The following is a 23,528-nucleotide window of genomic DNA, read 5'->3' as shown; positions in this document are numbered from 1 at the left end:
CTCGCCGGAGCTAACTTGGGTAGCCCGACGCCGGTCCGAGTAGTTCCCAACGCCGGTCGTAAGGAAAGAAGAAGTCGACGGCCAACCGTCGTCCCACCGCGACTCCATCCGCCCCCGATTTGTGCCACCTCAACCCCCCACCAACTCGTTGTGGGGGGTTTTGGCCCAACTCAATTTGGCCGATAGCACAACTATGACCCCCGAGCAACTTCGATCGCATGTGGTAATGATACGGAGTCTCCAAAGAACATTGGGGGTAGAGCCGGATGAATAGTCTTCCACGAGGGTATTTTTAGCCTTTAATTATGTAATTTTTATTTTTTTTGGAGTTTAGTTATGTAATTTTTATTTTTTAGGAGTTTAATTATGTAATTTTTAATTTTTAGGATTCTAATTATGTAATTTTTAATTTTTAGAATTTTAATTATGTAATTTTTAATTTTTTATAATTTGTAATAGTATTCCGAGTAATTTTAATGCATTTTAATATTGTGGAAATGTTTCTATTTAAATTGAATAATAGAATGGTGGGACCCTTGAGCTTGTCCTTGCGGAAGAGCACTGATGTGGGTGTTGTGCTCTTGCCTAGGGACAGAGAGTAAAAATGGGTCCGGGCCCACATCTGTGCTCGTTGGTAAGAGCACGGATGAGGATGCTCTCAACGACCCAATTGCTTGGAAGGGAGAAAATTGAGTGAATGCAATGAGTTTTAATACTCATAAACGTTTTGGTTCCAATAAAAATAGATAGATAGGTAGAAAAGTACACATGCTATAAAGAACTTGTTTGGAACAGATCTTATATAAAGAAATTTGAATTTTTAGATAAATTCTATAATGACTATTTGACTATAGTTGACACAAGCAATGTAGCAATTTGAATATTGAGATACCATACCGACTGAACTTAACATATGATTGGGTTGGGCCCTAATAGATCCACTATCTATTATCAATGATGACTACTGCATAAGCTGATTTTTCGCTACAACCTGTCATTAATTGCAAATTGATATTCCTATTTTTTCTTACTTTTACATATTTCTCTACCACTTCATCTCAAATTATTTTCGGAATCACAGAGTCATGTTTTGGTTGGGTTTTAGTGATGTACTACAGTCTTTTAGCTTCCATTTTTTTTCACAAGTATGGAGCAGAGAATTCGACATCTATTTATCGCTATAACCCAAAATTGATTGAATATTTTTGGAAGTGTTTAAGTTGTCATCGTTTATATTGAGTGTCGTTTTTGGACATATTAATCATCTGGTTGAGTAATTGGGTCGGCACAAACCGAGTTATATCATCCCGATGATTCAAGTTACAGTTTCAAACATTTTGAAGATGAATTTATTCCGTAAAAGTGAGTTTCAAAATTCACCAATCAATTTTGATCCCAGTGTTTTATGAATTTTTGTTTCACCTGTCTCTAGTCGTGTACTTTAAAAAGCTTACATCAAATTGGTGAAATAAAATTGCTCTATTATGTTTATAGTAATTTTTATTGTAAAGAAAAAGAGTGACCTGACTGACCCTATAAGGAGTGTTGAGCTTTAGCTTTATTGGAGATAATAATGATTTTTATGTATGTTGGTTTAGATGTGAACATAAAGTGTTTGAAATCATGATTAGTAAATGTGCTTATAGTTAATTAAGGCCTTTTGGGAGTGCTTCAGTCTAATAACTTAAATTAGTTCCATCACCGCCGTGAATGGCGGGTGGGACCCATCAGATCATCGCGACTTTTTTTACATCAATTTTTAAAATTTTTCTCATCATTTGTGTTTGAATTTCATATACAGTCCGTCACCGAGTTTGGAGCAAAGCTACACGGTGTTAGAAATAGGTATTCTCTGACTCTATGTTTACATGGGTAAAGTCCAATACAGTTTATATTTTGGTTATATATCAAGGTGCGTAAATATATTGACTTTTACGATAGTAAATAAGTGTAAATCGGTGGTTTAATCAATAGAGTATATTTAATGGTGCTCAGATGTCGTAATTTTACTTTGCAACAGTTCCCGTTCGGATTTTTTTTTTCTTTTTCAAAACAGTTCAATTTGAGACTTCGCATTAGCCATGCACTTTCAATGCTATGTTAAATAATTGAGACCTACCACTATCAAAAAGTCAAACCAAATTGAATTACTATTAATATAGTCAATTAAAATGTATTTCACCTTCTCCTATAAAAAAAAAACTCCTTTTTTTATCTCCTAAAACTATAAACTTTCTATTTTAAAAAATGTCAAAAATTTATATATTATTAATTACATAATAATCTATCCTTTTAACTTTTAAAAGATAAATTAAGTTTAGAAACTCAAACTAGATCCATGCCTCCAAGCTCCAATCGACATTGTGATAATTTTGCAACAAATACTAAGTATATACAATAAATGACGATTATATATATTATGCATCTTCAATATTTTATTCATTAAATTATAAATACTAGCCATTGTTTACAATAAATCACAATCTACCAAAACTAGCCATTAATTACTAATAAAACATTGCACCTAAAATTCGGAAATAAAAAAAAAAAGAGTTTTCGCTAGTGATTTAGGAATAAAAGCAAAACACAATTGATAATCACTTTAATTATTGCATTATTTATACTTGATTAAATATATTCCTCGTTTCTACACTTCAAAAATAACAGATACACACACAAACATACACTAATATGCATGGATGAAAATTTGATACTATATTTAGTAGTAGTATATTACTGGATTTAAATTCATCTTGGCCGTATAAATTTCTCAGTCTACATTGAACTACTCATTGAGTCATTGTTCTTCTAATCTCGTCTGGTTTTGTCTTTACTTTTCATTTTTTTTTCTCTCATGTTTCTTAAATTCTTAATAGTACTTTAGTATATAAATACACACACATGTAATTAAATAATCATTCAAACACCAAATGTGCAAAATTCTCAAAAAATAAATAAAAGAATCTACACTCAAATTTCACCTTTACTCTTCATATCTGTATTTGGATGAACACCATTTCACTCGAATGAATATATTGACACAACTTTTTTTTTTCAATGTAGTATCAAGATATCATTTTTCACATTCACCAACACAAACAAACTCTCCACATATAAATTTCTCATTATTTATTTTTTTCAGTTTTTCACCCCAAACAATGGTTATGTTGACCTGATGCTAACACAGCATGAGGTGAGACTGAGAAGCCCCTCTGACAGCATGTATACATGAATGTATATTAACTTATTCACATTTTAATCCATGTACCATCTTCATTCATAACTAAATCAAGCATATCACATCATACAAACACCATTCTTTTCCCCACAAGACCATTAAGTTATGATAAATATCATTTGTAGTGACCTCAAAGCAAGACTTTACGTACCAGGCCATTTGATTTTACCTAGAGATAGGGAGGGAGCCCAGTTCCAGTTATTAACAGCCTGCAACACTCTACTTCAATGCCAAGTCAGTTATGATTGATCCATATAGGTCGTTGATAAGAGGAAACGAGAGTAGCGGACTACCTTATCTAACTTGGATTTTGGTAGTGTTTACAGCCACAAATTGATAGTGCGTATCATCCTACTGGTGCAGTGACGGTAAAATGAGTTTACATAACATATCAACACCATTACCTTCATATCATCGCATCGTTTTTGCTGATCCTCAGATGGTAAAATTTTTAAGGGGTGATGAAAATATTTTGTCAGGTGTTGATGCAAGGAAATGCATGTTGAAGGTAATTTTACTCATACAGGTACATGAAAATTAACATGAAATGATTAATTCAAGAAATGATTTAATAAACAAACACATGCAAGATTATTTCAGGAAACTTGTTAAATGAGTAGTTGTTGGAAGTAATCACATGCATTTATGCATTTTATGTAGCTGCTATACTAGGTAGATGTGGTGATGGCGATGATGACTTTAACTAATGGTATGGGGTCTAGAAAGTTCAGAAGGCTCGAGAGGTTTACAATTTAAGGAGCCATTTCCAACTAACAATTAAATAATTTTTCCATCACACTCATAGTTTATCTCTTCTGATGCATAATTAACAGTGGCAAAAGAGTGATATAAAACTCAAGAACATGGATATGGTTTTGATCTACGATTAACTCAGGCTGCTATTGATCGCTGCAGGGAAGATGTTCTTGTCTTCTTTATGCTAACTAATCTACATAAAAGCTGTTTGACATAATTCATTGAGCATGTGCTACACCAATGAGTAGAAAAGGTAAATCAAGAGCTATATAATAGCAGCTAAGCTCACCCATTGCAGGAACACAGTTTTTCTTCTCCATTTGCTTGATTACGTTGCAACGATTTTCCTGTTTATAACCCTGAAAGACATGGAAGAGAAGGAACCAACAGAGAAGAAAAAATGAAACATATCTTAAAATGACATATTATTAAGATTCAAGTAACAATATAGCTAAACAGTTGACCATCCTTAGTAACATGGACTGAATATCCATGGTCAATCAAATCAAATCACCAATCAGTTAGTGTATTTATCTGGCACATTACTATTTTGAAAATGTCTAGTCCAAGGATCACTAAGTATGTAAAACATAATTTCATTAGAATAACTTCCATAACTGAACAGAAAAGACGAATAAACCCCTACGAAACCGAAAAGGGGTAGACTCTGTGGTTACATTAGACACTCTACAGTGAGACATAAGGAGCTATTCTATGGTCTCGTCTTCTCATTATTAAATATTTCCATGCTATTTTTTAACATGTATGATACCATCACATGCCAGGGTTCCCTCAAGATCCCCAATAATCCGAGATATTCGGACTTCAAGGCCCCTCTGAACTTCTCTGAACAGCGTTATGATACTATCAGCAAATCTCTTCATGTCAAAGCTCTCAGGCTGATCAATCTTTTCTACAAAATCAAGAAATCCAGTGGCAATCTTAGCTTGAACTTCCACTAATTTTTGTCCTGTCACGACTATATGTCTCTGTAATTGGAAGGTTTCTTCGAGAAAGTGCTCCAGCCTCTTCGTTTCATTGCTTGTTCTAGCAATAGCAGAGACTCTGCAGCTCAGATTCAGGTTCTTCTCATCCTGCACATTACAAAAAATAAAATACCATTGACTTGCTTAGGTGACCAAATTGATGTTGTTGGAGTAGTATAGTAACAATTCTTTAGCTGAGCACACTAAAATCTAGATTTGGGTTATTACATAAGTAAAAATAGGTCAATTATTTTATAATGAGTGGCATACCATTCTTTGACAGAGATCATCAATTTTCCCCTGAAGGGACTGGTATCGATCAACCTGCTTATTTTGGAGGGATGTAAGGGCATATAATCCCTTTGCTGCAATATCCACATTGTTGTTTTCGCTGTTTTCTTGCTTCCCCATCAACCTCTCGAGCATTAGAAATTGCTGCTTAAGTCTCTTGATCTTGTATGAGACTCCAAGGGCATGAATATCCAATTTCAGTGTAGAGTTTTTCTTCTTACTTAATCCTTGGCCTGCTGATATTGTTGTTTCGACATTCGCTGCATCATCTGAACTACTTCTTCCCTGCCTTACATGATTAGGATCCAGGGATGCAACCTTTGCATCTTTGATCTCCTTATGCGGATGTTTAAGCGTCTCAGCTATATCCTTGAGCTGCTCATCAACCGTTATTTCATGCACCTTTTCATTCTCGACTTCTTGAGGAATTTCTTCTGCTGTAACTTTCATCTCTTGCCTTCCCTGCCCCGGTTTCCTTTTGATGACCTTGACTCTCGACCATACCGTATTATGGTGCATGGCTGCCTCGTGTAGAGAGGATTCAAAGTTCAATTTCTGGAGGTTTGGAGGATTGAACTGCATCAGTGGCTGCTCTTTCAATGCATGTAATTCTGTCTCGCGGTCCAGCAGTAGAGCTTCCAGCCTCATATTCTCATTCCTCACCTGTGTAATCTCATGATCGATCCCTTCAATGTGTGACTGCAACCTCTTCGCTTCCATTTCCATGCTCAACAAACGCCAACGGAAAGCTTCCAACCTTTTATCCTTGAGCCTCAGTTGATCCACAAAAGCATCTATTTGAAGGTTATGCCTTTGCTGAAGTGGAAATTCGTATTTCACTGTTTCCAAGTTGTCCCAGTTCTCCAAGCGCTCAACATTAGCTAGAGACTCTAAAGTTGCAAAATGAATTACAAAAAAACAAAAGAACTAGTTACAAATTCAATAGGCGCAAGAGAGCTAAGAGACATTAATATGCTCAATACAAGTATTTTAAAAAAACAAGTTTCATGCTTAGAGATCTTACGTGCCTCATCAGTTCGTGCAGTCAAATATGGGTCGTTAATATGCTTAATAGCTTCTGCTTGCTCAAACTCGCCATAATCAGTCTCTGATGCTCTATGGTTTCCAGCGTCCAGTGATGTCATAACTTTTAAATGCCCGCCTTTTCCACCAGAGAATATATCCGACTTTACACTTACATTCTTAGACAATATATTCCTTAGTAAATGCCTATCATGTTTAGACTCAAATATTGCTTTCCATCGTGCTGCTTCTAGATCAGATTGCTGTCTCTTTGCCTTTGATGATTTTACTTCCTTTAAAAGCTCGGTCATATCTACTTTAGACTTTCTCAGCATAGCCGACACAATTTGATCTTTCTGGTCCAAATCTTTACGCATTTTAACAAGCTCTATCGAAAGTTTCTGGGCAACCAGGACAGCATGCTCTTTCTGATCCAAAACTGAATCAAGCTCTTGCTTTGCTACCTCAACCTGCCTTACAGCCCGACTCATCTCTGCTTCAAGCTGTCTCTGACTAGATACAAGCTCAATGAATGCCGTTTTATGCTTCAAGGTTTCACTAGCATGGCGTTGAGCTTCACGCTGTGCATTCTCTCTCATCTCTTCTACAATATTCTCAGCCTTCTTAACTTTTTCATCAATCTCCATTCTCTTGAGCTCCACTTCCTCAATGGATTTGTCCTTCAAATGCATAATAGCTTCATTTTCCATCAATTTCTGATTCAGTTCAGCAATTGATCTTTCACTCTTCATCTTTACAACTCTCAAATCATTCATAAGGCCACCGATTTGCTGCCTGAGCTTCTTTCTCTCATCGGACCAGCTCTGCTCCCGAGTTGCGACTATTCTCACAACTCTCTCATTGGCTCTTGCATCTTCGCTTCTTCTCTTCTTCATTTCCTCAACCTGTTTCTCTGCATCCTCAAGCCTCTGAAGAAGCTCTGATTTTCTACTTTTTGCCATGTCCCTTTGAACCCGCCACACGAGTAATCCTAAGAGACGACTACTCCCTTCAAGCATTCTAGTTCTAACTAGTGACCACTTATCATCACATAATTCAGGCTGTGGAAGCAGCCTTAGAGAAAAAAACGCACAAGAAACACCAAACAACATTGGAAACAACGAATCGCTACTATCCTCCGATACAACAGTGATAGAACCTGACATCCTCTTCTCATCCATCATCAGACCATCACCCAGAAATTACAAGACCAGCCCAATTCTGAACAATGAAGTATTGCAATCAGCATTTAAGAATTAGTACAAAAATCAGCCTCTCCAAATGTTAAATTTCAAGAATTCACAGGCAAACATACTGCAAGAATTAAAGTACAATCACACCTAAAGAATGAGAGCACAACGTACAAAAACAAAGAGAACTAGCATGAAACTCTTTCTAGTCAAGTTAAACAGAAAATCATCACAACAAACGATATACCGAGAGCAGAAAATGAAACCAAAATATCCTCTTAAAATGAAATCAAAACCCAAATCTAAATTTGAACTCAAGTGTGAATCATCAGCTAGAAATTACTTACAAGAATCGAGGCAATTTTCTCTTCAAGCACACTTCTCTTCTATCTCTCAGCTAAAGCAAGAGTCCTCAATTTCCTTTTCCAAGTAAACCAAGCAGCAGAATTGGTCTAACTGAAGTAATTAATCATTGATATAACGTAAAAAACATGGCTTTCTCCACGTGCTAGCTCTGAAATTCTGTTAAAAAAGTGTTGAGAAACTGCGTATAAGTGGCAAGAATCAAAGGAAAACACACAATGATTATTCACTTATGACTATTATAATTATCTTTATTTTCTACTAGTTTTCTGAGCTGGCCCAACAAAACCCACTTTTAGTGACATCTTTTTTCCTCATATTCTCTGATTCAGTTGATGTTTCTGAATGTGGCGAAGCAGAGGGGCCATATTATTGGCAGTTTCGTCAAAACTGACACTCGAAAATTTTGAGGTACGAGACAATGCTATATCTTTCTGGCAAATTATCAAACAGTTTGTGTACTGACACAATCCAGGTTGGCTTGGTTGTCTATCTCTCTCTACAACCCCACAACATGGAAATATATATGCAAGGAAAATTAAGTCTTTGATTCTCAAAGGATATTTTCTCATCATTGCTATGATTATTCTCTTCTTCCACCTTCAATCAAAGGTTGAACATTCCAACTTATGTAGTTTAATTCCTAATAGAACAATGTTTTCTAGACATGGAAATTTGATAGGAATAGGCCACTACTATCAATTTCGAGATAACGGCATAGGCTTACTACATTGAGCATTGCAGTATTTATACTAACACTATCTACAAATTTCGAGTAATAAAAAATTGAACATATTGTAAGAGTAGTAGTATTATTTACTACTCTGTCCTATTTCAGAATTTTTATTTTCTTTATTCCTAAATTTTCAATTAAATTAATTTGTGAATATTGAAAAAGAAAATTACATAATTGAAATAAACAAAAGTCAAATAATTAAATTCTAAAATAATACTCAAATAAAAATGCATGAATAGATGCAATATTTGTATATGATTTTAGGAAAAAAAATTTATTTCAAATTATACCACAAATAGGTACCACAAATGTACTCAGACATCTACAACGACATGCAAGCACTGATGTGTGTGCTTAATATAGAGTATAACAATTATAAATTATTCTTATGGATCACGAGATTTTACCAAAATAACATAAATGTATCAACAATACGATATCTCATTTATTCGAAATGAGACAACAAAAACCGCATTGTAAGAGGTGGAGGGACGGAGTAGCTTGCCAAAAGCATGTGGGTGAGCTGCTTTGTCCCTCCACATATGATTCTACACTCCTAAATATGGGTAATGGTCTAATGATGGATGAGAAGGGGGATGATGTGACACTAGATGCCAAATTTAATGAAGTTTTTCGGCCCTCATGAGTGGCAAGCTAGGGTGCTGGTCGATCCTTGACCCGAAGATATTGGCAACAACCAAGTATAATTGCTCAATGCATAATCCAAATTATAAATATGAATATTTTCTTTTTCTTAATTTTTTTTGTTGTGTACCATTAAAATGAAAAAAATAATTATTAGCATTTCGAACTGTTGATACGGGCCATGCAATAAATTGGGAGTCGATTGTTGGTACCACTATCATGTAACTAACCACGTGCCTTAGCCATTCAAAGGACTGATTTGTGCCCCATTCGATGTTGAATATTTTTTTAGGTGCATTTAATTTGACAGAGACCAAAATCAACGAATGTGACCATTTCCAGTATCAAGTTGAGCTTATTTCATTAGTAAATAATGTTATGTATTCTAATGGATCTGGATTTATATAAAATGGGCTGTGATTCTTTTAAAATAAAAGGTCCTATAATGGGCCATTGAATCCATTCATAAAATGGGCTTAGCCGAAACGCTATTGGGCTAGTCACTAAAATACGCCCCGGTAGTGCACGATTTCTGTTTCACTAGCTCCTCCACTTTTAATCGATGAGCATAGGCGCCTTCTAGATTTTGATTTGTGGTTTCCGATGATGGAATTGAACATGGACGAATTGTCTCTTCCTCGAATTCTCGAGCAGGCTCGGAAAATACACCAAGCCACCTCCGATTCTTGCGTCGATCAGGTTTCCGTTGATTGTATTCACATGCTTTGGATCTCAATCTAGATGAGCTTATTGAGTTACTTTTGATGATCAGGATACTGTGAAGAAAGGTTGCGAATTGTTGAGGAAATGCGAGGAAATGATTGGGAAATTAGGGTTGTTTTCGCTTAATGAGACGAAAGAGGATATCTGTACTGCAAATCTCAAATATATTCTCGTAAGTTGTTTTTTGCAGTATGTTAATCAACAAGTATCTTGTTAATGATTTAACATAATCATTTCGTTATTTGATACCCACATTTTGTTAACTACATGATAGCTGAAATCTAAATTTATACATTGCATAAATCATTCTGATGTGTTAAGCTGATTTCTTTTTTTCATACAGGTTCCATATTATCTTGGTGAGCTAACTGAGAAATTTGCTGAGGAAGATAGGATTGAAATCCTAAAACTTTCACAAGCCAAACTGAAGGTACTCAATTTTTGTGAGATCACAACCAATGATTCTCTGTGTTTCTGGTTTCATGTTGGATTTGTCTTTGCCTTGCTATCAGGAATTTTTCTCCTTTTGTGAGGCAATGGAGCTTGTACCAAAAGAAGAACTAGAATCATTTGTCGAAGCTACGGGCAAAACATTTGCTGATAAGAGAGCTCAGAAGGTAGGTTTTAGATATTTATCTAAGAACCCCTTTACTGTGTATGACTCAATATCTTAAATCTGGAGGAATTTTCTGATTATCTGTTGGCACTCTGTGGTAGTAATGTGGCATTTCTAATTATATTTTGTACTCAGATTGCACGCTTTAAACGTCAGAAAGCTGCTGAATCAAAATTGCTTGAAATAAGGGAGCGGAAGGAACGGCGGGGCCGTTCAACTAGGGCATCTGCATTATCTACTCCTGTTGAGTTCGGGGAAGAGGATTTTGATGACGATGATGGGGAAGAGGAGAGGGAGGTCTGTTATCTTATTAGTTCTCTGTTATTTTCAAAAAGCACACATTTTACTCTTTTATTGAAGTACAAAATTATAATAAACAATGTTAGGAATGCTAAATGTAGACGATTCATAGACATTGTTGCTGTATTTTGGTCTCTGCTTGTTTTTCTTCTGTCTCATTTCTTTATATTTCCTGATATAATGATTTTCTCCTCAGGCATGGCTGACCACCATCTCCTTGGCACTCTGCAAGGTTAGTATGGAATTCCAGTGTTAATAATCAATTTTTGGTACTTTTTGTGTAGACATAAACTTCCTACCAGTGTTAATAATCAATTTTTGGTTCTTGTTCATTGCAGGCGTTTGATCTACTGGAAATGTTGAAGAGAGAAGAAGAGATGCTCCTTTCTGTTAGGGAAAGACAGTCAAAGGTATCAACTTGTAAAATGGAGCTACTTTAGGTTTGATAAATCGCAGTTATTGATCTAGATTTCAGAACTGTTGGATTAGTTTATTGCATCCATATACAAACTCATGTTCCTTGCAATGTGTTAATAAATCTGCCTCTTTAGTTAGCTTAATTTCTTCCAGAAAGATGACAACATCAAACTGCTACATGCAGATTTGCATGTGTTAGCTTTGTGTAGCATATGCAAAAGCATTAGGAAATACATTTGAATGCAACTTATCTTTTGTGGCTACTCTCTCCCACAGGAAGGGAATAATGAGCTTGCTCAGTCCAATCTTGATGAGCGTGCTGAAAAAGCAGAAGCCTGGCATCGTGATGCAGCAACAAGATCTCGATTTACAAAACCTGCAATTCCAATCACATGTGCTACTTTTGCTCAAGATGTGATTGAGGGTAGAGCGATGGTGTCACAGGGTCATGAACACAAGCATCAGCCAATGCTATTTGGACCTTCAAGCCTTGTCTCCAAAAACCCAACAAGTGAGAGGGAGAGAATCGCAGCTAAAGTTTTCCAGCCTCACTACAGGTATCGTAGTAAATCACAAATCTGAACTGACAATAAAAAAAGATGGAAAACTGCCGTGGTTCCTTGAAGGAGATCTCTGAAATTATTTTAATTGCCAGATTACCAACCATGAGTATAGAGGAAGCTGGGTTAAAGGAGATGGAGATTATGAATAAGTGGCAAGAAGATACGAAGAAGTTCATTGAAGAAGCCAACATATCATGGCACACAGATAACAGGCTACAAAAGCCAGGTGAGGATGAAGATGACGAGGATGATGATGCTGCCCAAGATAAGGCAAGGGCCTGGGATGACTGGAAGGACGACAACCCTCGTGGGGCAGGCAATAAGAAGCTCACTCCATGCGGCTGATACTAATGTTACATGGCTGCTGGCTCCATGTAATCCACTAGTACAATTATGTGACAAATTTTCTTATCCAAGTTTCAGTTTTGTCTAATTATTTATGACTGTATTGTGATGTATAGTAAGCTTTATCTGATGAGTATAGAGTGTTGGAGAAACTCCATCTTGCTACATAAATTTATGATACTGAGACAAGATGCCATCAATGAGGTTTTGAATTGTACAAGAAAATTAACTGCGTATCATGTAGCATCGAAGGAATTATTCTCTATTAAGTTCTCAACTTTCTGCTTGTTTTAGTATTTCGTTCCCAACTATAGAAACATGGAGTATAAGACATGAATTTTATGAAAAATTGAAAAGCTTAAACACAAGACTAAAGTTTGAAATCATTCCAAGCAAGCTTCAACAGTTACTGTAACATGTTCAGGATCGAGTAGGCTCATTGGTTTACATTCCAGATTCCAATGTACTTCACCGCTGTATGTAACAAGTAACAAGTAACAACGAAGGAAATGGCACAGGTGAGAAACAGAGGATCCAATAAGCATAAGTAGATTACAGGTAATCTCACTACAATAGATCAGAAACTGATAAAGCAATGGAAATTACCAGTCTCACATTTATACTTAAAGTTGTGGCGCGATACAGATACAAGATCAAGACGAACCAGAAACAGTTAGTCACGATCCAAAAACATCTCACGTCAAGAACCAACGAACAGAAAAACTCAATTTATACAAGACTCAGAAAAGCACAAATACAATCTCAGATCCTGCAACTCGTTGTTGTTTCATCCCAGTCTCAAGACAACCAACCCGAGCAAAAAAACAACACAGATTCAAGTTCATGTTGATTTTCTCCATGCAACGCAATTGATCAAACACGAGGCCAAGATTCAAGCAAGCACACCACCACTCACAAAGCAATAGAGCTCAGCAAGTAACCATGCGTTTGATCCACTACATTGAAAATTAGCTCCATAACACAGGCTGCTACACAGGGAATCCTATAAAAAACCGAGTTTGTATACACAAGTTTGAAGCACACAATATACAAGTGAAACCAGATAGCGCAGGAAATGGATGATTTTCATTTCAATAAAGAAACTCAGCCAACATATTATATATTACCAGCTGCGGCAGAAGTATAAGCAATCACCCAAATGTAATTAAACCAAGCTATTTCAGCTCTGCGTGCATTTCAGACCTCTGCAGACCCACAACCAGACAATAAACAAGATTGCACATGCAATCAAATCGAGGCTTAGAATCACCCAAACTTGCTTCTTCCAAACTTTCTTGGCCTTTTGATGGCAATTCAGCTCCCTGGAATAAAGCCCTCTATTCTTATGCGAGGTAGGGCTGAACCCCGGGCTCGAACAGATGGCGGTGGCGTTGCCACTGTTGTCATTAACCTCTTTCTCCCCATTTCTCCCACCAATCTTAAATTCTTCAAGCAAAGCATTCTTCATCTTAACAAACCCTTTGTCCCCACCAAGCCTGCTCCTTCCACGAATGGGGCCCGAGCCGCCATGAGAGCTCCCATTTTCCCCGATTCTCTGCCCCATTGGAGACTCAATCCCATCCATTTGATACAATGCCGTGCCAAGCAGCTGCCGGAAAATAGGGTTGAATTCGCCCTGGAAGCAATGGGAACTCAACCTGTCCAACTTGCTAACACCATTGAAATCCTTAACGAACGCATCCTTCACGCTCCCCAGAAACGCCAAACCCTCAGATTTCTCCAATTTATCATCGTAGACCACGAAATACGAGAAGGGATCGTCGATCATGAAGGCGTAGGTCTTCGAACGGACGGTGTGGCTGAAGGTGGCGTGGAGCGGCGGCGTTTTTTCGAGGCATTTCGCCGCGATCGCGCCGAGCTCGGCATCCTTGGAGTTGAATTCCGCTAATATGGAGGTCCCTTTCGCAATGCAGCAATAGTAGATCAGACCTGGATCCGAATTCATAGCTCCGGAAAAGGGAAATTCGAGAACAAAAATGAAAACGAGATTAAAAACCCTTGTACCCCTTTCTCCACAAGGAGGGAAAAATATTTACAGAAGGAAGGAATCCAGATCCAAGTGTCGGTCGAAATTGGGGGAAATTGCGGAGGAAGAATTGAAACTGAGGGAGAATCGAGGGTTTGGAGGAGGCGGCTTAAGCCGTCGGAAAAGTACAAAATGGAGAGCTCCTTTTCCACCGGCCAAAAACAGATTCAACATTTATTTCTTTCTTTATTTATTTATCAAAATTACACTCTCTTGGGACGTGCTGATTTAGTGTAACCCCAATAGGTTCAATCTGAGTCACCACCGCCACCAAATCTGAGTCACCGCCGTCACTAGGCTAGGCTAGGCTAGGCTAGGCTAGGCCAAATGGCTAATAGATTTGGTCTTCCAAAAATAGAAGAGAGTCAAGACTCAGTAGTATTTAACAAATTTTACTTGATAGAAAAACATTCATATGATCCAATCATGTCTCATAAATCAAAGCGTGAGACCTAAAACACCAATCAACAACTTTTTCAATATTTATTCAATATTTTTAATTTAATGCTTGCCAAAACTATGCCCATTGTTCAATATCTAGCTGAACTAAACAACAAAACCACCTCTTCTAAAATTTGATTTGTAACCATAACAAGAAATTTCAAACCAGAAGAACAAAAACCATCCCAAAATATTGTTGAATTTTGAGAATATAATGAGTATATGGTTAGGATTTGTAATAGTTATCTTTGTTATACTTCTCATCACATTACCAACCTTCTATTGACAATCCATTGTTTCATCAACATCTTCCATCTCTAGAGACTTAGCTTCAACCAGAACTAAACTTATCGGGACGCAAGACTCGAAAGAACGGGCAATAGAGCTCCTACATTTGCTATATATTAGTATGTATGGTGGTGTGACCATCCTCAGACATACTAGCAAAAGAATTTTGAGCAGAATCAGCAAAGACATCCCGATTTTTTTAATTGCGTGGTGTAGCAAAAATGTGCAAGTTTTACCACCTGCAAGCTGCGTTTTTTGTGTTCCTGCAGAGTCAGAGTCAGCCAGCGTAAGGAGGATCGATGAAGGCCCAGTCGAAGACTTGCTCGTACTGAACTGCAGCATTGTCCCACGACATGTTCTTCTCCATCCCACGCTTCATTAGTCCCCCCCACGAAATTTTGTGCTCTCTGAACGTCGAAACTGCTATCCTTAGCGTCTGTAGAGACGAAACGACAGATGAGAAATCATATGATATCAGAGCGACCGTTCATGTATGATCATGAGATAGAACTTACAGTCAATAACCTTTCTTTTGTTAGAGGAGAAAATGCCCACCTATGACAAAGCCCAAGAATTTTCACAAGTTAATGACATACAAAGATCTTGGAATTGAAATGGGTTGAGTCGGAAAATGTTGATGGAAATGACACGTACCCGATACCTTCACCAGTGCCTTCATTCGCATATGGGTCGAAAGTTTGAACCGTGTCCTGATGAATAGAAAGGTGAGGTGTCAAATCACTTTAAGCGATAAACTGGAAAAAAAGCTGGCGGTAGGTGATCTCACTCTAAGTCCCCCGGTGCAGTGGACAACGGGAACAGAGCCATATCTCATTGCATACAACTGGTTCAGCCCACATGGCTCGAATCTTGAAGGCATCACAAGTATGTCACAGCTGCAAAAGCTCTACATGTGTCAACAAATTATTACTCACATAGAGCAATCAGTTAGACCAATCATCAAATTACCCTGCTGTAATCCTATGAGAGATCGGGACGTTGAACCCAACCCAACCCCGATACTTGTCCTTGTAAGTGGATTCGAGTTGCCTCATCCAGTCTTCATATTGTTTCTCTCCGGATCCAAGCATTACCTGAAATGTAACAAGCTCGAGTTTGGTAATGCTATACATTTGCAGATATATCTCACTAAAATATTAAAAAAGGGCGGCATTTATCAACCGAACAAGGAAGTAGCAGTCTTACAAGTTGGACATCATCGTGCATAAGATCTGGGGCGGCTGAAAGAAGTATATCGACACCTTTCTGGTAGTCAAGTCTCCCGATAAACCCAATCTGCGGAGACATCAAACATTGAGAAAAACTTGAGCTTAAGTAAAGTAAACCTAATATTTACTAAAACATGGGAGAGCTATGCTCTCACCAGAGGACAATCGGGTCGGATTGGAAGACCGAGTTCTGCTTGCAGCGCAGCCTTACACTCAACCTGGAATGAACAGCAGCAGATAGTTAAGCTAGCTGTCGTATGCATACACTGATGTCGAAAGAATATTAACAATTTTGGGAGCATCACAACCTTTCCAGAGAGGTCATCAACCGAGTAGAAAGAAGGAAGATGTGGATCAGTGGATGGATTCCATTCATTGGTATCAACTCCGTTTGTGATTCCTGCACGGTCGCATGTTATTATAAGCAAATCAGCTTGATTCGTTGATGCAGACATGTCATTATCATCTAACTTCTTTTATTTTAATATACTTATTATGCAAATCAAGGTTAGTAGCCAAATTTACATGTTCCTTAACAAAGGAATTGACATTAATATACCCGTCAAAACTGATTTCCGACTGCTTAATAGCTCTTGTAACCCATATCCACCCTCAGGGGTGGTTATTTCCCAGGAGTAACCCTACAAGGAAAAACGAAAGAGAGTAAGAAAATGTGATACTTACAAGAAAACAGAAAGGCAATGAAAGTTGAGGACTTGGTTTAGGGTCAATGTGACCGAAGAAAACTGATACTCCCTCCGTTCCATAGTAATGGAGGCGTTTCTTTTCGGCACGGAGATTAAGAAAATTGTGTTAGGTGAGTTAAGTAAAAGGAGAATAAAGTGGAAAATGAAAAAGGTAGAGAGATGAAGAGAGAATAAAGTAAGAGAGAGTAAAGTAGGCGTGGATAAATGTGTTGACTTTTACTAAAAAGGGAAATGACTCTATTACTATGGAACATACCAAAATGGCAAAATGACTCTATTACTGTGGAACGGAGGGAGTACCACTTTATTGTAACGCCACAGCCTACTGATGCCTTACCCATCCCAATATGATCGATATCACATGATTTGTATCATAATATTACCTGGCTTACTGTCACTATCCTGTCAGCAGTGACTATAGCAGATTTCAGAACATTGACTGCTTCACCAGGGTCGAGAGCATGTGTTCTCGCCCAAGTTGGGAACACCCATTCTAGCGCCTTGTACCACCCAGGAGGCAATCCCAGATTCTTATACGTGACTGCTGGCTCCACACCCTGAACAATAAATAGATAGATTGTGTATTGTTACTACTTAATTAAGATAATCAGTCATTTATACCTCGTCAGTCATCACAGTTCTTCCAACAAGGCAACAACTCAAAGTTTACAGTTTATGTTATACATCATCACACAGACGCGTGCACAAAGAAAAAGAGAAGTATGCAAAAAACGAACTAGTACGTAAAAATACCCAAGTCCCTTTGTAACTCTCCAACTTATCTGAAATAAGACTGAACTCACCTGATGGGCTAGATTATGAATCACAATTATACTCCGTGCATCCTTGTATACACCATGTGGACGATATTTTGCAGCCAAGAGCCTAAAATCATTGAACAAATGGAAATCAGAATTTACATCCACTTGAAGGTAAATTATGGTTAAAGAAAAACATTACTAATCATCACAGGTACTGTTGAAAGAAAATCCTTTCTTAGTCTACTTCTTACATGTTAATCTGCTCAACAGCCATTTCAAAAACATGTCGTAGTAGCTATGCTTAAGGTGAGAGTTATAAGACCTTAATAAGGAACCATGAATTGTTCATAAAAGAGAAGATGTAAAGGTCACGTACACAGGAACTAGGCCAGCATGCCAGTCATTTGCAATAAATAGACATTTTTCTCCATAAGTATACCCTCCCAGCGGCAGCACTAAGGTAGCCTCACAAGCAGCATGGCAAAGCAAAGTGAACCGGAACTGTTCACGATAGAGGGTAAAGATTATAAAAAAAGAGTATTGTTGTTATCGGATAGTATAAAACTTGATACTGGAATTGAATATGAAGGCATATGCAGTTTAAATTGATGTAGGAGAAGCTCCACCTGAGCTATAGTGCAGTCTCGTGATGTATTCTTAATAAGATGCAGTGCAGATCGTATTTATATATATATGAGACCAGCCACTTACCTGATTATCACCAAAAGCACCAAAACTATCACCATATGGAGTCCCAGGTCGATGGTATGAGGGGTGGTCGACAAAGACCTAATATATGAAAAACCAATTTTGGTTATGGCACAAGATATACAACTGAACAAGTTAAAGACGGCTATCTTTAGATACAACTCAATAATAGTAGAAGATAGTTGAATCTATTTACCCAATCAACTCCAGCCCTGTATTCATGGAAGAATCCAACCTCCTGCACACCACCAAAGCAATGGATCTTGGTCGGCCTTTCCATATCAACAGCATTCGCAAACTTTTTATCCGATAAACCTCCGACCAAATATCTAGGAGAGACGACCATTACACGGTGACCTCGTGCGGCCAATGCTATTGGTAAAGAGCCACAAACATCTCCCAAGCCTCCGGTTTTCGAATACGGGGCTGCTTCAGAGGTCACAAAAACCACATTGTAGGTGGCGGTGGGTGAAGTTGTATCGCTACTTTTGATTTCTTCAAACAGCTTTTCCGCTTCAGCTTCTCGAGTTTCCAAGACTCTTTCATCACTGATTGCTGCAATTGGACATACTTATCCTTAGAACTAGGATTGCCTCAATATTTCATGGAAAAGTTTCATCCAACTAAAATACCCCAACCGAACAAATTTTACTACTGAAAAAAGTACTCGTGCAGCTCAATCCGCAAAAAGAACCCAAAAAAACAAGATACTACTCTCAACTTCAGCGCTTACTTCCCAAGTTTCTATCTCATTCGAGATTTTCCTGTAGCAGAGTAAACGTTGTTCAATTATTCTTGATCTTGACAACGAGGACACATCAAATACTACAACATGAATTACAAACTTTTTCCACTGGAAAGCCAAAAATGGAAGAGAAACAATGATACATAAAACTAAGTCTTATTCAAGCCAAGGAATCACTATGTTTATTTGTTTATGAGAAACTTGAAACTGTAATCATACTAATATTTAACTCATTAAAACAGAAGCATAATAATATCCACCAGCAGTTCAATAAAGAAGAGGTTTTCTCGCCTACCACACATGCAAGCACAGAGAGAGCGACATTACATCAACACTATACAGAAAACGACAGTGATATTTAAGAAAGAGGGACATTAGACCAATCCCACCAACTTTCAACAACAGATTCATTTCAATGAATCGAAGTCATAAACGCATCCATACTCTTCTAGAACAAGAACACACACATAAATGAATACGAACACAATTGGGCAAATGAAAAAACTAAGAAGGATTTGCTCCCAATTCTGACCAGAGTGAGGAATCAAGTGAAAGCCAACAACAGAGCCAGTCCCATCTCTCTCAGCTCCCAGAAAAATTCCCTGCTCCGTCTCCTTTTTCTGGGCATTTTCGCTTCCCCTACTCGCAATCTCACCCTCTTCCTTATACGATCTCGCTCGAACAAAAAAGGACCGATCTTTTCTCTTCCCAGATAACAAAGAAGCAAATCCCACCTGCCTAACACCGCTAAAGCAATCAACGCCGCTGTTGTGAACCAATTTTGCGGCGAGATTTCTCCCAGGGGCGATGTGCAGCGTCTCCATGGGAGAGGGAGGAGAAACGTAGAAGAGAGTAGCCGAGTCAAGAAGCAAGGAATTGCTGAAGAAGAAGAAGTGAATATGAAGGAAAATGTTGAGGGAACAGCGCGAAAAAATACAGCTGTGTCAAGAGAGGGCGATGGAACGGCGCCGTTTGGAAGCCTGTGAAGTTTAACGTATGACACGTGTCAAGTTATGTTGGCAATCATCTCGTGATACTGAAGCTGTGGTAGTTACACGCTGTCTATCTATCTATACTTACTATTTATATATATTTAGTTGTATCAACTTGCTAAATTCGTCATATAATATAATGTTATTTCATTTTGAGTTTTAGTATTCCATCTTCAGAAGTTGATGCAAATTTCAGCCACCAACAGTCTCCGACAAATGGAGCTATCATTGTCAAGTCCGAATTAGTATGAATTTCACCAAATAAGTTCTCACCAAATAAGAACTTTGATCAGATGATGCAAATCTCAGCCACCAACAGTCTCCTTTGCGTTTCTTACGTGGATGACCATGCCTATAGAGCAAGTCTTAGTGCCATGACTTATTTTTCTTTGAAATATACTTCAATTCAACATTATTGGAGCAATGTTTTATTAAATTGACTAAAATTTAAAACTTTTTATTTAAGGAAATTTCACTGTTAAATAAGGTGAGATCTATTTTTACTGATACACTTTTCTTTTTATCTTTTTCTTATTTTAATACTTTTGAATTAAATTTATGCTATTTTAAAAGTTTTTAATTTTAGGGAATGGAGATAGATTATCTACCGAAGCAATACAGAATTGATCGAATGAGTATCAATTTTGAAAGATGGCCCAAAAACATTACATTATGAGCTGGGCCGAAAATAAGACTCAAGCCCATCTTCTGCATTGCAAAATCGGAACCCTAACTCTTCCCGCTATTTAAATCCCCACCCCACATTCTGCAATATCTGCATTTCATAGCCTCTGTGATTTGTTACAGTTTTGTTTTTTGAGAAAATGGTGGATTGGTGTTTTTGCGGTGACGATAAGATTGATTATCCCAGCTCATTATGAGACCTTCTTTGTGTAAGGTCAGGGAAAATAATTACTTCTCATATCTATCTGAGCATTTCGATCCCCATTTTTCCATCTTTTTTCTCGTTTCATTTCGTCCTTCCTTGGCGTTCCTGGTGATGGAATCTTAAACCATGCTAATACTGAATATCTTGTGATTGATATCGATTCTTTCCGAATTCTCTGAAGGACGCCTCTAAATTATTTTAATTTTCATATTTTTTTCTCTCAATTTCGTTTTACTTTGTGTGATTAAAATAAATGCGTTTCTTCTGAAGAAATACAAAGTGATTGACTTAAATTTAATTCGTTGATCATCGGTCACTTTATTGTTGTTTTACGATCCAATATCAAGCTTATGAAAAGAACATCGTCTTTGAGGGGTTTGATTTCCAGAATCTTCGATACAAAAACGTAGTACTACTCTTAATTTCGATGTCAACCATTGTTAATTTAAATAATTTATATTAATCATAATTAAATAATCAGGAAACATTCTATAATTATCCTGTTACTAATAAGCAAGGAATAATTATCGATATTGCCGGTTGGAAATGTATATAAGTTCAATATTTTCCTCTAATCCAAGTAATGATCGGATGACTTAAATATGTTCCCTTTCCATGAAATATTTGACTCATCTTGTGCAAAAACGGGTCTTTAAATTGACAACAGTGTGTGACTAAGAATTGTTGTGGGATTATCATAGTTAAAATATGACTAAAGGCTAATTTTGGTTCTTAATATATTGTGATTTTTTTATTTGGGTCTAAAACATTATCTTTTGAATTATTCGGTCTCTCGCAAATAAAAACGAGTCACCTTTGATTTATTTTGGATGGTTCCGTTAAAAATTTCACGGTCAATGCCAATTAACTTAATTTTGAATGGATTAACAATTTTAACACAATAATGTATTCTATCTATTTGGTCCTAAACATATTGATTAGAAAAGGTGTTGAGCCCAATGCCTCTCTCACTCCCTTTAAGTCCATGCTCGACTTTGATTGCTTCCTCAACAATGCCATCACTGCCCCCCAATCCGTTCAACCTCCCTGAATTCAGCTCCCTTTTATTCAACCCTTTGGATTTCTCTTCCTCCTGCTCTCCCTCCCAGCCCTTCCACCTCGATTCCTTGCAGCAGATGCCCGCGTTTTTACCCCCTAAATCCGTAATGCCCTCTCTCTTTACCGCTAATTTGATAATGGTAGCTTTGATTTGAGTTGCGACTAGAGCTACTTCCCCGCTCTGGACGCGGTTTCCGCACCTATGATGATGGGTTTTAACGGATTTAATTCTCAATTCCAATCCAACGCCAAGTTCTCGATGCTTCCCTTTTCCGACGATAACGCCGCTACTAGAGGTGCTTCAAACGCAATCAATTTCGAGGGTTTTGACCCTAGTGGTGGAGTGGGATTGAATCCTAACAGGACTAAGCTGCTGAGGCCTCTCGAGGTTCAGCCGCCGGTGGGAGCGCAGCCGACTCTGTTTCAGAAGAGGGCGGCGCTGCGGCAGAGCTCGAGGCTGCAAAATTTGGGGGCTATGAGTTCGAAGAGCGACGAGGGCTCGGCAAGCATTGATGATGCAGGGGAGATAGAATTAGGGAGAAAAAGGAGCTTTGATGATGAAATGGAGGATATAGGCGCTGATATCTCCACCTTGAATTACGATTCCGATGACCTGTTATTTCGTTGCTTCTTCAGTCATTTTCTTATTATATTAGATGGTGATTAATTAAATTAAGATTGTAATTAATGCATGAAATTGAATAAGAAAGAAAGAGAACAAGACACTATGGGTTGCGGCCTTTTTGGGGATGGAGGGGATGAGATGATGGATGAACAAAGACAATATGTTTAGGACCAAACAGGTAGAATACATTATTGTGTTAAAATTGTTAACCCAGTCAAAATTAAGTTAATTGGCGTTGACCGTCAAATTTTTGACGTAACCGTCCAAAATGGACCAAATGAGACTTGTTTTTATTTGTGAGAGACCGAATAATTCAAAAGATAATGTTTTGGACCAAAATCAAAAAAATCGCAATATGTTATCGACCAAAATAAGCCTTTAGTCTTAAAATATCTTGTAGACTACAGCGTCTACCTCCATGCTCTTTGGATGTGGGCCAGATCCACTTTTATTAATTTTTTACTCTCTACTCTTTCCAAAGAGAACATATACATGCTTTTGCGGCTCTTTCGCAAGAGCATGTTTAAGGATCCCACCATTTCATTATTCAATTTAAATACTTCAATTACTAAAAATATTTCCACAATATTAAAATGCATTAAAAATATCCGATATCATTACAAATTACTAAAAAATTAAAAATTACATAATTAAAATCCTAAAAATTAAAAATTACATAATTAAAATCATAAAAATTGAGATTGAGAGAGTTGTTTGGTATATGGTCATTTTTTTGTGTTTGAAATGAGAGTATTTATCGATGAAAGTATGAATTTTAGGGTAAAAATCGTGAAAAAATAAATTTAAAATGTGGAAAAAACGGATATATTTTATTACGAAGTGGG

General features: G+C 37.4%; 4 protein-coding genes and 2 non-coding genes across 6 annotated transcripts; 3 read left to right on the top strand and 3 right to left on the bottom strand.

Moving 5' to 3' along the window:
* Nucleotides 1–4,570: 4,570 nt before the first annotated feature.
* LOC121751177 (centromere-associated protein E-like) lies at nt 4,571–8,605 on the bottom strand. The gene is made up of 5 exons (XM_042145894.1): nt 8,141–8,605; nt 7,832–8,006; nt 6,296–7,515; nt 5,251–6,161; nt 4,571–5,088 (listed from the first exon to the last, which is right to left on the bottom strand). The coding sequence occupies exons 3-5, from the start codon at nt 7,476–7,478 to the stop codon at nt 4,744–4,746; spliced, it is 2,439 nt and encodes an 812-aa protein (XP_042001828.1). The 5' UTR covers nt 7,479–7,515; nt 7,832–8,006; nt 8,141–8,605; the 3' UTR covers nt 4,571–4,743.
* A 1,178-nt stretch (nt 8,606–9,783) lies between these two features.
* On the top strand, nt 9,784–12,428 carry LOC121751175 (PP2A regulatory subunit TAP46-like). The gene is made up of 9 exons (XM_042145892.1): nt 9,784–9,927; nt 10,001–10,123; nt 10,295–10,381; nt 10,464–10,568; nt 10,703–10,864; nt 11,064–11,099; nt 11,206–11,277; nt 11,561–11,841; nt 11,940–12,428. The coding sequence occupies exons 1-9, from the start codon at nt 9,832–9,834 to the stop codon at nt 12,190–12,192; spliced, it is 1,215 nt and encodes a 404-aa protein (XP_042001826.1). The 5' UTR covers nt 9,784–9,831; the 3' UTR covers nt 12,193–12,428.
* A 349-nt stretch (nt 12,429–12,777) lies between these two features.
* LOC121751176 (phytolongin Phyl2.2-like) lies at nt 12,778–14,699 on the bottom strand. Its single transcript, XM_042145893.1, has 2 exons — nt 13,320–14,699; nt 12,778–13,195 (listed from the first exon to the last, which is right to left on the bottom strand). The coding sequence occupies exon 1, from the start codon at nt 14,156–14,158 to the stop codon at nt 13,373–13,375; it is 786 nt and encodes a 261-aa protein (XP_042001827.1). The 5' UTR covers nt 14,159–14,699; the 3' UTR covers nt 12,778–13,195; nt 13,320–13,372.
* A 152-nt stretch (nt 14,700–14,851) lies between these two features.
* Nucleotides 14,852–20,236, bottom strand: LOC121751174 (soluble starch synthase 1, chloroplastic/amyloplastic-like). Its single transcript, XM_042145891.1, has 15 exons — nt 19,651–20,236; nt 18,570–18,928; nt 18,377–18,454; nt 18,042–18,166; nt 17,708–17,789; nt 17,288–17,461; nt 16,757–16,838; nt 16,506–16,597; nt 16,353–16,415; nt 16,175–16,264; nt 15,938–16,062; nt 15,756–15,864; nt 15,623–15,678; nt 15,484–15,523; nt 14,852–15,404 (listed from the first exon to the last, which is right to left on the bottom strand). Exons 1-15 carry the CDS (start codon nt 19,940–19,942, stop codon nt 15,246–15,248), a joined length of 1,926 nt encoding a protein of 641 aa, XP_042001825.1. The 5' UTR covers nt 19,943–20,236; the 3' UTR covers nt 14,852–15,245.
* A 710-nt stretch (nt 20,237–20,946) lies between these two features.
* LOC121753423 lies at nt 20,947–21,051 on the top strand. Its single transcript, XR_006040403.1, has one exon. It is a non-coding gene; the product is annotated as a small nucleolar RNA snoR69Y (small nucleolar RNA).
* Nucleotides 21,052–21,100: 49 nt separating this feature from the next.
* LOC121753429 lies at nt 21,101–21,184 on the top strand. Its single transcript, XR_006040408.1, has one exon. It is a non-coding gene; the product is annotated as a small nucleolar RNA snoR53Y (small nucleolar RNA).
* The last annotated feature ends 2,344 nt before the right edge of the window (nt 21,185–23,528 follow it).

The sequence above is a fragment of the Salvia splendens genome, chromosome 10, assembly GCF_004379255.2.
Source record: "Salvia splendens isolate huo1 chromosome 10, SspV2, whole genome shotgun sequence".
In the NCBI taxonomy this organism is placed as follows: Eukaryota; Viridiplantae; Streptophyta; class Magnoliopsida; order Lamiales; family Lamiaceae; genus Salvia; species Salvia splendens.
This window is presented reverse-complemented; position numbering and strand designations above follow the sequence as displayed.

Coding starts and splice junctions, on each gene's coding strand:
- LOC121751177 (XM_042145894.1), bottom strand. CDS start 7,478: ATGATGGATGAGAAGAGGATGTCAGGTTCTATCACTGTTGTATCGGAG. Junction 6,162..6,295: donor TGCACGAACTGATGAGGCAC/GTAAGATCTCTA, acceptor TTGCAACTTTAG/AGTCTCTAGCTAATGTTGAG. Junction 5,089..5,250: donor ATGATCTCTGTCAAAGAATG/GTATGCCACTCA, acceptor TGTAATGTGCAG/GATGAGAAGAACCTGAATCT.
- LOC121751175 (XM_042145892.1), top strand. CDS start 9,832: ATGATGGAATTGAACATGGACGAATTGTCTCTTCCTCGAATTCTCGAG. Junction 9,928..10,000: donor CCGATTCTTGCGTCGATCAG/GTTTCCGTTGAT, acceptor TTTGATGATCAG/GATACTGTGAAGAAAGGTTG. Junction 11,100..11,205: donor TCTCCTTGGCACTCTGCAAG/GTTAGTATGGAA, acceptor TGTTCATTGCAG/GCGTTTGATCTACTGGAAAT.
- LOC121751176 (XM_042145893.1), bottom strand. CDS start 14,158: ATGAATTCGGATCCAGGTCTGATCTACTATTGCTGCATTGCGAAAGGG.
- LOC121751174 (XM_042145891.1), bottom strand. CDS start 19,942: ATGGAGACGCTGCACATCGCCCCTGGGAGAAATCTCGCCGCAAAATTG. Junction 17,462..17,707: donor TTCATAATCTAGCCCATCAG/GTGAGTTCAGTC, acceptor TTTATTGTTCAG/GGTGTGGAGCCAGCAGTCAC. Junction 15,865..15,937: donor TCTCATAGGATTACAGCAGG/GTAATTTGATGA, acceptor GAGCTTTTGCAG/CTGTGACATACTTGTGATGC.